At 41.2% G+C, this 13,209-nt stretch overlaps 1 protein-coding gene across 2 annotated transcripts in view; it reads left to right on the top strand.

Moving 5' to 3' along the window:
- The window catches only part of LOC144597200 (tau-tubulin kinase 2-like), a 169,315-nt gene that overhangs the window by 68,819 nt on the left and 87,287 nt on the right, over positions 1-13,209 (top strand). For both annotated transcript variants that reach the window (XM_078406200.1, XM_078406199.1), the window contains exons 5-6: positions 3,148-3,288; positions 9,564-9,668. In XM_078406200.1, coding sequence (XP_078262326.1) covers positions 3,148-3,288; positions 9,564-9,668 — 246 coding nt within the window. The remainder of the gene's footprint in view (positions 1-3,147; positions 3,289-9,563; positions 9,669-13,209) is intronic.

Genomic DNA, 13,209 nt, shown 5'->3' with positions numbered 1-13,209 from the left:
AGTTCTGTGGTATCCCACTTACTCATCCAACCAGTGCACATTTGGCAACATTTTACAGAGGTCAATGAAATTAGGTCTACAAACCTAATTGCTTTGGGATTTCATCTCTGCGGTTACTTTATTTGCAGAGGCAACAAATTTGATCTATTATATAGATGCAAGTAAAAAAATAACTATGTAGCTCAGTCCCACCAGATCTGTGGTCCTGCAGGTTACTGGTCTTCAAATTGACAAGCAAGTACGTTGTAAATGTGTTGACAGCCATTTTAGACAATGAGTTTTAAACCCTTGGTTGAAGTAAATTTTTCGTCCTCCCTTAAATATTTCAACTAAAGTCTTTAAATCTGCATTGTTTTTCATTCCTATGCTGAAGGAAATGGGACACTCAACATAGGCCCCTCTCAATATCTCAATCTCCTTTAATTCTCCTCTCTCTGAAGAAAATAACCCCAACCTATCCATTCTTTCCTCCGACAGCTAATTTTTTCCGTTTTTGGCAGCCTCCTTGTATATATTCCATATACACGTTCAGTACATTTTTGTTTTGTGGTGAGGGAACCCTATGCACCACCTCAGCTGTGGTCTAAACAGTATATTCAGTTCAGCCTCCCTGCTCTTGTGTTTTATGCCTTGGCTCATAAAGTAAATAACTCCTTATGTCATTTTAATCACCGAAGCAACCTGTCCTGCTTCCTTTTAGAATCTATGGAAAGTTGCTCCACATCACCCAGTATTGTTCCATTTATTATGCAAAGCTCTGTATTTAAAACAATATGTTACTTTGTTGCCTATCTAAGTTTCTCCTATGCATTGGCAGCCAGTGAGTCACTTTCTATGTCATCTGGAAACTTTATCATGTCTCTTTCTTCATTTGTCTAAATCACACGCATAAACTACAAACAGCAAGGAAATGAGTGATGAGTCCTCTGGATCCTCATTGGAAATGGCCCACCATTCTATAAATTGTATTCCATTACTCTGTTTCTGTGACCGAGCCAGTTTTGGATCTAGTTTCCCATTCTTCCTTAGATTCTATGAACAACTTTTTTATCCATCGATTTTATGGACTTTTATAATCACCCTGCCCAGGGTCATCAATGTGTTTTCTGGACATGCCTCATTTGATTGGGTGGCAAAATGGTGCAACTAATTGAGCTGCTTCACCACAGCACCATAACCTCAGATTCAATCCTGACCTTGGGTGCTGACTCCATGGTGTTTTCATGTTTTGCCTGTGACTGCGTGGGTTTCCTTCAGGTCCTCTGGTTTCCTCCCAAATGCCAAAGCTGTGTGGGTTGATAGGTTAATTGGCCATTGTTATTTTCTACTCGTGTTTAAGTAAGTGCTAGAATCTGGGAGGACACAAAGTAAACTCAAGCAGATCAGGCAGCATCTCTGGAGAGCATGGATAGCTAATGTTTCGGATCGAGGCCCTTCTGATCAGAAACATTATCTGTCCATGTTCTCCAGAGATACTGCCTGACCTGCTGAGTTACTCCAGCACTGTCGTTTTGTGTATTAACCAGCATCTGCAGTTCTTTGATCTAGAATCTGGGTGAAGTTTGAGAATAAGGGGAGAATAAAATATGGGATTAATAAAGGATGTGTTAAGCGGATGGTTGATAGCTGGTGTGAGCTTGAAGGGCTGCAGGGCCTTTTCCCATTCTGTTTTTATGACTCATCTGCCTTTTGCCATGACTCATCTGTGCCATTGAACCTTCCACACACTGGATGAACATTAACAATCATAATCTCCCAGCGTGCATTGCATACATCCTTTCATTCTCAACAAAGGCACTTGTTCTCTATACAGGCACATTTAAAATTATTGATTTTATTTAATTACTTGAATCCAACTACCCAATACCATGGTAGATTTGAACTTGAGCCTCATGATGAATGGTCTGGAACTCTGGTTCCTTGTCCATTGATTTAACCCTTTTGTTACCACATCCTGATGAGATCACCAAACAATAGGAAGCTTGAAGATATTTGTATTCTACTCACTGCATATTTTACAGTCCCTAGTGTATAAAGCTACTTTCTAGGCACATGTTTTACGTAATTGCTATGACCAGATTATGTATTAGTGTATTAGAGTCAGAAATTTTGCACAGATTATTTGGGTGCAATATTCCTTCAGTTTAATTTACCAGGAAATTTTCCATTGGCCAAACCATGCTGACATGAATTTTATTCCCCGGCTTTCATTGTCTGATATGACTCGAGACAAATTAAAGAGATTAAAAAAGGCACTTCACAACTCTACCATCTCATGGATGATTTATTCAGTTCATATTTCCTATGGGGAAGGTCACTAGTTTGAAGTTTTCTGTTGCCTCCCTCAAGGATGCATGTGGAAAGTTAGAATGTCTGATTGCATGTTGAAGCATTTTTTTAAATGGAGAAATTGTACGGATTATGCTTTAAACTTTATCAGATATTGGGTCCATGTGTTTCCAGTGTGGGTCACCAGGCAGTGAGCAGTAATGGAGGTCAGTTCTACCCTAACTGATGAGCAATAAGGTCAATTGGAATTCCCTTAATGATAATGCATTGAGACTGGATATCCCCAGTGTACCAGGGATTAAAAAATGTTAACCTCCTTCAAGTATTTGTTCCAATTTGCTTTTTTGGATAGGTCTCATAATAAAATCAAATAAACAAAAAAGTACTAATCTTATTATCCATCTATTAACCTTAAAGTTTTTCTTGCATTTTGCAAAATATGTTCAGAAGTTAGAATCAAATGCATCAACTAACAAACCAAAATAGTGTTCTTTGTCTCCTCTTGTAGCCTTCCTTAAAGAAACTGAATGCCCATAAACATAGCACCAACAAGATTGTGAGGCAAGTCAAGAAATAAATATTCTGGGGTTGAGGCTGTGAATTTATCCGAAAGGAAGACAGAGGTCTGGAGATGACCACTGAAATTACTGAGCCAGTTGATTTTCACTGATTAATTTGCTGTGCAGAAAAAAAAAGCCTATTGAGAGTCAAGAGAGAGAGTCAAGAGTGTTTAATTGTCATATGTACCGAAATAGAACAATTAAATTACCCAAGGAATTTATTATCATGAGTGACAAAATGGATATAAATTAATATATTTTCAGGTCTTTAATAAATATTTCTTTGCATTCTTTTCAGGGTCGAAATCTTGCAGATCTACGTCGCAGCCAGTCTAGAGGTACCTTCAGCATCAGCACTATTCTACGACTGGGAAAACAAATTCTTGAAGCAATAGAAAGTATTCACACTGTGGGCTTTCTTCACAGGGACATCAAACCTGTAAGTAATTCGGAGAGCAGTTGCAACTGAATTAACTGTTGTGAGTTAGTTTTAAGTTTATCAGGCTTGAGTTTAAGAATTGGCAGCCATTTACTGCTCGGCCTGCTGAATCCATGCCTCTGTGTAGGTGGAATCAAGCTTGTCCTACTTCTTTGCCCTGAAATGTAGAATAGTACAGCACAAGAACAGGTCCTTTGGCCCACAATGTCTGTGATAAACATGATGCAAAGACCATCACTTATCTACCTGCATAGAACCCATATCCCTCCATTCCCTGCATATCCATATGCCTATCCAGAAGTATTTTAAATACAACTACTGTATCTGCTTCAACCACCACCCCCAGCAGTGCCTTCCAGGTACTCACCAACTTGACCCACACATCTTCTTTAAACTTTGCCCCTCTCACCGTATTTGAACCTGGGAAAAACATTCTGACTGTCTACCCTATCTATGCCTTCTCTCCTTTGGTGTTAGTTGAGCAGCTGGACCACAGCTCCAGAGACCTAGATTCCAGCCTGAGTTCCAATGATGTTTGTGTGAAGTTTGTACTTTCTCCCTGTGACTGCATGTTCTCCCTGCTTCCTCTACGCTACCTGCCCCTTCACTCATCTTTGTATCATCTGCAAACCTGGCCACAAAGCCATCAATTCCATCATCCAAAACAATAGAAAATGGGAAAGGTAGAGGGCCCAACACCGACTACTACAGAACACCACTAGTCATTGGCAGCCAACCAGAAAAGGCCCCCTTTATACCCACTCTTTGCTGTCTGCCATTCAGTCAACCTTTTATCCATTCTAGTATCTTCCCTCTAATACTGTGAAGTCTCATCTTGTTTAGCAGGCTCACCTGTGGCACCTTATCATAGGTCTTCTAAAAACCAACTGCAAACAATATCCACTTACTCTCCTTTGTCTATCCTTCGATTTACTTTCTCAAACAATTCCAAAAGATTTGTCAGGCAAGATCTCCCCTTCACAAAACTATGCTGACTTCGGCATATTTTATCATGTGCTTCTAAGTACTTGGCAGCCTCACCCTTAATAATGGACTCTAAAATCTTACCAACCACTGAAGGCTAACCGATAGTTTCCCCCCTTTTGCCTCACTCCCTTCTTGATCAGTGAGGTAGTATTTGCAATCTGCCAGTCCTCTGTGACCACTCCTGACTGTAGTGATTCTCGAGAGATCACTACTAATGCCTCCACAATCTCGAAAGCTACTTTTTCAGAACCCTGGGGTGTAGTCCATCTTGTCCAGGTGACTTAACCATCTTCAGACCTTTTAGCTTCCCAAGCACCTTCTCCCTAGAAATAGCAACTCCACTAACTTCTGCCCCCTGATTCTCTTGAATCACCATGGACTCATCTAGTTTTGCAGCTTCACGTGCGGCACTTCATAAGTTCAAAAGTTCAGTAGTGATAAGAGCAGAATTAGGCCATTCGACCTATCAAGTCTACTCCACCATTCAATCATGTCTGATCTAACTCTACCACTCAACCCCTTCTGCCTTCTCCCCATAACCCCTGGCATCTGTACTAATCAAGAATCTATCTCTGCCTTAAAAATATCCATTGACGGCCTCCACAGCCTTCTGTGGCAATGAATTCCACATTTTAACCATTGACTAAAGAAATTCTTCCTCATCTCCTTCCTAAGGGAATGTCCTTTTATTCTGAGGCTATGACCTCTGGTCCTTTACTCTCCCACTCGTGGAAACATCCTCTCCACATCCACTCTATCCAAACCACTTTATTAAAGGTCTTCTGAAAATCCAAGTAAACAACATCTACTGACTCCTTTGTCTATCTTGCTATTTGCGTCCTCAGAGAATTCCAACAGATTTATCAGGTTCGGTCTCCGCTTCACAAAACCATGCTGACTTCAGTCTATCATAGCCTTACTGGTCCTCCCAATCTGTATCACCTCACATTTATCAAGAATAAATTATATCTGCCATCTCATGTCCATATTACCAACTTATTAGTGTTGTTCCATAGTCAAAGATTATCTTCACTATCAACAACTGTCATTTTTCATGTCATTTACAAACTTACTAATTGTATCTTCTATATTCGGATGAACATTGCTAACATATATTACAAAGTGTGAGAGTGCCATCACCAATCCAGATACTACACCAATGGTCACAGGCTACCAATGGTAAAAATAACCTTGGACCATCACCTTCTGCTTCCAAGCCAAATTCAGATCTAATTTCCAATATTGCCCTGGATCTTATGGAGTTTTGAAATCAATCTCCCACATGGAACCTTGTCAAAGGTCAATGTCTGAAAACTACCTCACTGCTCTTGTTTACGCACTCGGTCATCTTCTCGAGAAAAACAATCAAGATGGTCGGATGGGATTTCCTTCATTAGAAACCCGTGGTAACTATCCCTAAACAACTCTCCAAGTGTCCCCAACTCTCCAAGTGTAGATTTATCCTGATCTTCAGAATGTTTTGCAATAACTTCACGACCACTGATGTTCGACTCACTGGTCTGTCCTTACTCAGTCTTGCCTTTATTCCTGAATTAAGGTTTGATGTCCGCTGTCCTTCAGTCATCGGACACCTTGCTCCCCCTAAGCTCCACTCAGGGCCTTATTTGAAGATCTCTCAGTATCCTACTTCATAACTGCAGTAATCAACTCCCTCCTGCAATAATATTGTAATATCAATTATTTTATACTTCATCCCCTCTCTCCCCTTTCTCATCTGAAGATTCCATTCCTTGGAATATTGCATTCCCAATCCTGTTTTATTTAAATGTTAACTCCCCTTCCCATTCCCATACTGACCTTTCTGTCCTGGGCTGCCTCCGTTGCCAGAGTGAAGCCACACGCAATTCGGAGGAACAGCACCTCATATTTCATTTGGGTGGTTCACAACCAAATGGTATGAATGTTGAATTCTCTAATTTTAGGTAACTTCTACATGCACTCCCTTTCCCGCTCCCCCCCCCCTTTTCTACTAAAACTAATTTAACCAGTTCCACAGTTCGAAATGATGTATCTCCTGGAATCACACTGTCCCTAGTCAACAATTAGCCTATCAGAGAACCACCGAGGTGAGGTCATCTGTTGCCGGCCCTGAACGATTCTCCCGCATCCCCCCCATCCCTCCAACAATCAGTCTGAAGAAGGGTCCTGACCCAAAACGTCACCTATCTATTTTTTCCAGAGATGCTGCCTGACCCACTGAGTTACTCCAGCGTTCTGTGCCTATCCTGTTTTTTCTAAAATTTTAAATCAAGTGCATTGTCAAGTCTGTGTGTAATGTTTCTACCAGAATAATTATTTACATTTGGCTGTCTCTCACCCACTACTGTAATCCTACTGTGTCTCATTTTCCTGCCTATTAAATGAGATTGGTTTTCTTTCTATATTTATCTGTTGATTGGTATGGGACAGGATGGGTGCAAATTTTAGTGATATCTGTAAGCAAAGCTTTCATTTAGAAAGATTTGAGCCATTGGCCTAGATTAAGCTGAATTCTCTAGTTGCTGCCACAACCTACTGACTTGGGCAAGATCTGTTTACTGAACCAAGCATGACGTGTTGATAATTAAGATGTGTAATATGATTTGGGGAATAAGTTACCATAGCGAAACCACTGAAGCAGACAATGTAAGTAGTTTCATTATGTAATTGGATGTTTTTTGGACAAGGAGTGTGGTCTATCTTAAGCAATTAGTAGAATGCATCTGACTTATAAACACAGAAGTCGGTAGTTTAAAGAAAATCTTGTCTGATAATTTAATAATAACATTTGGTGTGCAACCTTTTTACGATGTGTCTTGGCTTATTGAATGCAAAATTTAATTTAACTAATCTTTCATGTTTGTGGTAGAATGGGCTAGTTCGTTTTACACTCACCGTCAAATCAGCTATTAACAAACATTCATCAGCATTGATAGCATTGTGTCACTCTGGATTCCCTTGGTCTTCACATTACCTTTGTTCTCTTTTATAAAGGTAATATGATAGGAGATGTGAAGACCAAGACCCCTACCCAGTTCCCATCTCTGCAATTTAAAACACTTTTGTTTTCTCACTTTTATTATGTATTGAATATAATGTTGGGCAAATTGATCTGGGAGAGATAAAGACCTGTAATTGGTTATTTAACCATGACTAACTTCTTCTGGAGACCATTTACCTGGAACCTTGTATTGCACTGCTGTTAATTATTCCTTTGACTCCATTTGAGACAAGAATGCCTTTGCTTAGAAATATTCCAGGAACTTAGTTTTATTTCTGGGAACATGGATAGATGATGTTTCGGCATGGGACCCTTCTTCAGACTGATTGTGGTGGGTTGGGGAGAGGGGGAGATAAGAAAGCTGGAAGAAAGGAGGGCAGGGCAACGTCAGACATGTGATGTGTGGATACAGGTTGGGGGGGGGGGGTGCTTGGACTAAGGCCAGAGATGAATAAACAGGTGTGAGACAAAAGGATTGGAGAGCTGTCAATTGTGAAGCAAGAGCAAGGAATGTGAGGAAACAGGTGCAAGTCCAGGTGGGGCATAGGGGGGATGGAAAGTTATGACAGGTGGTGGAATCATGCTGGAAGCGGGGAAAGTTATGACAGGTGGTGGAATCATGCTGGAAGTGGTTAGTTACCTAAAATTGGAGAATTCTATGTTCATACCATTGGGTTGTAAGCTCACCACGTGGAATATGAGGACTTGCTCATAAGTCCAGGGCAGAAAGGCCCAGGACAAAAAAGTCAATAAGTAAAGAAGAATTTAAATGGTTGGCAACCGGGAGATCCAGCAGGCCATGGCGGACTGAGCGCATGTGTTTGGTGAATCTTCTCTTTGGTCTCTGCTTCATCTCACCAATGTAAAAGAGGGCAAATCGAGAACACCAGATGCAGTGGATGAGATTAGAGGAGGTACACATGAACCTCTGTCTCACCTGGAAGAGCTGCTGGGTGCCCTGGATGGAGGTGAGGGAGAAGGTATAGGGACAGAAGTTATATCTGTAGTTGCAGGGAAAAGTAGCTGGGAGAGGTTGTTTGGATAGGAAGGCATGAGTGAAATAAGGATATCTGTGAAGATGGGGATGGAAAGTTATGTGGGGATGGAAAGTTATGACAGGTGTGGAATCACTCTGGAAGTGGGGAGATGTCGGAGAATGATGTGTTGGATGCGGAGACTGGTGGGTGAAACTGCAGGAGATGTAACACCTGTCCCTATACCAACTCCCTTACATCCATCTCGGGACCCCAGAGGTCCATCCAGGTGAAGCAGAGGTTCACTCACACCACCTCTAATGTCATCTACTACATCCAGTGTTCGCAATGTGGCCTCCTTTATATCGGCGAGACCAAGCATAGACCTGGCAACCGTTTTGCCGAACAATTGCGCTTAGTCTGCTAAGGCCTACTGGAATTTAAATGGTTGGCAATCATTTAAATTCCCTTCCCCCCACCCCGGTTTCTCCTCTCACCTCCCCCCCACCCCCACCTGGACTCCCTTTCCACCTATATTCATTTCTCTAGTTTCACCATTTGCAACTTTTCAACCCCTTTGTCTCACACCTTCTGCCTTTTCACCTCTGGCTTTTAGTCCAACCAAAACCCCCCTTCAACTATCCACCTATCACTTGCCAGGCTTTGTGCTGCCCCACCTCTCTTGCAGCTTTCTTTGCTCACCACTACAAGCAGCCTGAAGAGGGATCCCAACCCAAAACATGACCGGTCCATTTTCTCCAGAGATTTTGCCTGAGCCTCTGAGTTACTCCAGCACTTTGTGTCTAAATTGTTAGAGAATACCTTCTGTTTCCTTCCATGGCCAGCAAATTTTCTTCTTCTCCTAATCGGCATCTCAAGTTTTTTTTTTAATGAGGAACACTATACAGCATCAGATATCAATCAGATTTGTAAGCATCTTTTGGCTTCTCGATACAAAAGTCAATTCTTCTATGCCATTAATTAAAAGTAGTTTATCAAGTCATAGATCTCGTTGGTATTTGTGAGACCTTGCTGTGTATGTATGTATATATAGATATATATATGTATATACATATGTAACTTACTTTATCCAACATCTGTTGAAATGTGGGGTTATTAAAATGTGATTGGTATTGTGTTTCAATTGCATGGACTCAGTGCACAGAAGTTTTTCATCCTGTTTTCATGTTTTCATCCTGTGTAACTTTACAGCTATAATTCTAAGTCTTTTTAACTTGTAACTGTGAAAGTGATTGTGAGGTTTGTACCAATTTATTCACTAAATACAGCAAAATATTATTTTAAATTTTCAGTCAAACTTTGCAATGGGCCGCTTTCCAAGCACCTGCAGAAAGTGTTTCATGCTGGACTTTGGTTTGGCACGACAGTTCACAAATTCCTGTGGAGACGTTAGACCTGTAAGTATTTTCTTTTGAAATTTGAACAATTGTATTGGGCAGGGCTGAATTATGCAGTTGGTTATGCCTGTGCCATTTTGACCTAGATTAGGAACCAATTATTTGTTGAGAGTTGCAAATTTATTGCACTTCCAGTTGTAAGCGAGGAAGGACCTCTGCATAAACTTGGCGGCAATAAAATTAGGAGGTAGGAGACTGGTAGAACAAATCGAACATCACTCGATGGATCATTGGCAAGAGCTGCTTTATAGTACTGATTATATAACCTCCCATCACAGCTAAAGATTGATGATAGGGGATTCAGGCAGTAATTAACTGCAATGGATTTTTCTTGCTATTTGTGACAGGACATATCTAGGAACTTTTTATATTTTTGGAGAGATGTTGCTGTTGCAGCTCTATCAGAACAAAAACTTTGCCAGTTTATGTGGTAGTTTTGGAAATGGTAGTTCAACACCATCCAGGACAGGGCAGGCAATTTGATTGACACTCTCTACCACCTTGAACAGTAACTCCCATCATCACTGGCACAACGTCGCAGCAACGTCTGTAGTCTATGAAACACTGCTGCAACTTGCCACAGATTTTACAAAGCACTTCCCACGCCTGCACCCTCTCTAATATTCATGCAGTCATTATGCATCAATTATCATATTAGCAGTTTGTGAGCTTTCCCTCTTAACACATTTCAATATTTAGACAAATTTAAAGTGATTGCTGTAATTATTGCAAGGCGAGCTGCACGAGATAGGTGATCTACACTTGTCTGGTAGGGGGTGCGATGAGAAGGAGAAAATACTCCTACTATCAAATCAAAGATGGACGATGTGACTTTAACTGAAAGAAAAAAAACTTGTCAATATAGATCTTTATTAACAAATAATAACAAATAAAGTACAATGTATTGTTTATTTACTGCTTCCCTGTGATGTGAATAACTTATAATCAAGACGTCTAAACAAATTGAAGACAATTGATAATTACAGTGCCCTCCATAATGTTTGGGACAAAGACCCATCATTTATTTATTTGCCTCTGTACTCCACAATTTGAGATTTGTAACAGAAAAATTCACATGTGGTTAAAGTGCACATTGCCAGATTCCAATAAAGGCCATTTTTATACATTTTGGTATCACCATGTAGAAATTACAGCAGTGTTTATACATAGTCCCCCCCATTCCAGGGCACCATAATGTTTGGGACACAGCACTGCCATGTAAATGAAAGTAGTCATGTTTAGTATTTTGTTGCATATCCTTTACATGCAATGACTGCTTGAAGTCTGCGATTCATGGACATCACCAGTTGCTGGGTGTCTTCTCTGGTGATGCTCTGCCCGGCCTGTATTGTAGCCATCTTCAGATTATGCTTGTTTTGGGGGCTAATCCCTTCAGTTTTATCTTCAGCATATAAAAGGCATGTTCAATTGGGTTCAGATCGGGTGATTGACTTGGCCACTCAAGAATTGACCATTTTTTAGCTTTGAAAAACTCCTTTGTTGCTTTTGAACAGCGGTCTCCAAACTGTGGCCTGTGGGCCACATCCAGCCCGCCACGAGATTTTATCTGGCCCGCAGCAAGCATGTTCGTGTTGCGGGTTATGTGGTAGCGTGGGAACTTTTTTTTAGCAGCCTATATGAATGGTGGTTTATTGTCACGTGTGCACTGCACAGTGGAATTATTTTAACATAGATCACACGTGCACAAGTCACCACCATATTTTGGCACATGTTTACAAAAAGTCCAAAGTCGGGTCCGCACGCTGGATGTATTGGAACGGCTCCCGATCCAGGCGAGCCCCAGGCTGCTGCAGGGCCTCCTCCGTCGCCCTCGACTGGCTCGGCCTGTCGACCGACGACACTCTCCTCGCCCGACCGACCGCCTGTGTCTCCAGAGGGAAAACCCTTCTGCAGCCGACCTTGCAGGCGCTGGAGGCATTACCCCTCTCCTACTGGCACACTCATCGTGTCCGTCGTCGCCAACGGCTCCCACCTCCTCGGTTCTCCGGTCTTCAGGGCCAATCTCGGCAGTTTCCAAACTTACGCGTCAGGCAGGCTATCTAGTTGAGGGCTTGTATGCAGCTGCCGACTTAATAATAATTTTAAATTTTAATGATTTCTTAGTGGAGTGCCCACCCATGAGTCACTCTGCCATTATATCACATGATATTTCTATACTGTCTGCATGCCCACTGGTGGTCACTGTATTTTTTCTGTTTTATAAATCATTGTATACTATGGTATATATATATTCCAATATTTCAACCTCTTTTTAAAAATTGAATATTTATTTGTTGCCATATAAACCTCATTAAATTTATAAAACTGACATTGCTTTATTTTTTCCTACGGCCCGCAAAAATGTGCCAAATATATAATGTGGCCCTCATGCTGAAAGGTTTGGAGGCCCCTACTTTAAAGTATGTTTGGGATCATTGTCTTGCTGTAGAATGAACCACCGGCCAATGAGTTTTGAGGCATTTGTTTGAACTTGAGCAGATAGGATGTGTCTATAGACTTCAGAATCCATTATGCTACTCCCATCAGCAGTTGTGTCATCAATGAAGATAAGTGAGCCACTACCTTCAGCAGCCATACATGCCCAGGCCATCACTGTATTTCACAGATGAGGTGGTATGCTTTGGATCATGGGCAGTTCCTTCTCTCCTCCATACTTTGCTCTTGCCATCACTCTGATACAAATTAATCTTTGTCTCATCTGTTCACAAGACCTTTTTCCAGAACTGTGGTTGCTTTTTTAAGTTCTTCTTGGCAAATCATAACCTGGCCACCCTATTTTTGCACCTAACCGGTGGTTTGCATCTTGCAGTGTAGCCTCTGTATTTCTCTTCATGAAGTCATTTGCAGACAGTGATCATTGACAAATCCACACCAGACTCCTGAAGAGTGTTTCTGATCTGTCGGACAGGTGTTTGGGGATGTTTCTTTATTATAGAGAGAATTATTTTGTCATCAGCTGTGGAGGTCTTCCTTGGTCTGCCAGTCCCTTTGAGATTAGTAAACTCACCAGTGCTCTCTTTCTTCTTAATGATGTACCAAACGGTTGATTTTGGGAAGCCTAAGGTTTGGCTGATTAACAGTTTTATTCTTAGTCTCATAATGGCTTCTTTGACTTTCATTGGCACAACTTTGGTCCTCATGTTGATAAACAGCTATAAAAGTTTTCAAAGGTGATGGAAAGACTGGAGGAAAGACTCGGTGCTGAGAGCTCGCTTCTACTTGCATTAAGGAGGCAATTAAACACACCTGAGCAATGACAAACACCTGGGAAGCCATGTGTCCCAAACATGGTGCCCTGAAAAAAGGGGGACTATGTATAATCACAGCTGTAATTTCTACATGGTGAAACCAAACTATAAAAATTGCCTTTATTAAAATCTGACAATATGCACTTTAACCACGTGTGGGTTTTTTCTCTCACAATTACAAATCTCAAATTGTGGAGTACAGAGGCAAATAAATGATGGGTCTTTGTCCCAAACATCATGGAGGGCACTGTAGCGTGTTGATAAAGGCAAGG

This window comes from Rhinoraja longicauda, chromosome 10 (genome assembly GCF_053455715.1).
Source record: "Rhinoraja longicauda isolate Sanriku21f chromosome 10, sRhiLon1.1, whole genome shotgun sequence".
NCBI lineage: Eukaryota > Metazoa > Chordata > Chondrichthyes > Rajiformes > Arhynchobatidae > Rhinoraja > Rhinoraja longicauda.
The sequence above is the reverse complement of the archived record's forward strand: the minus strand, read 5'-3'. Positions and strand labels throughout refer to the sequence as shown.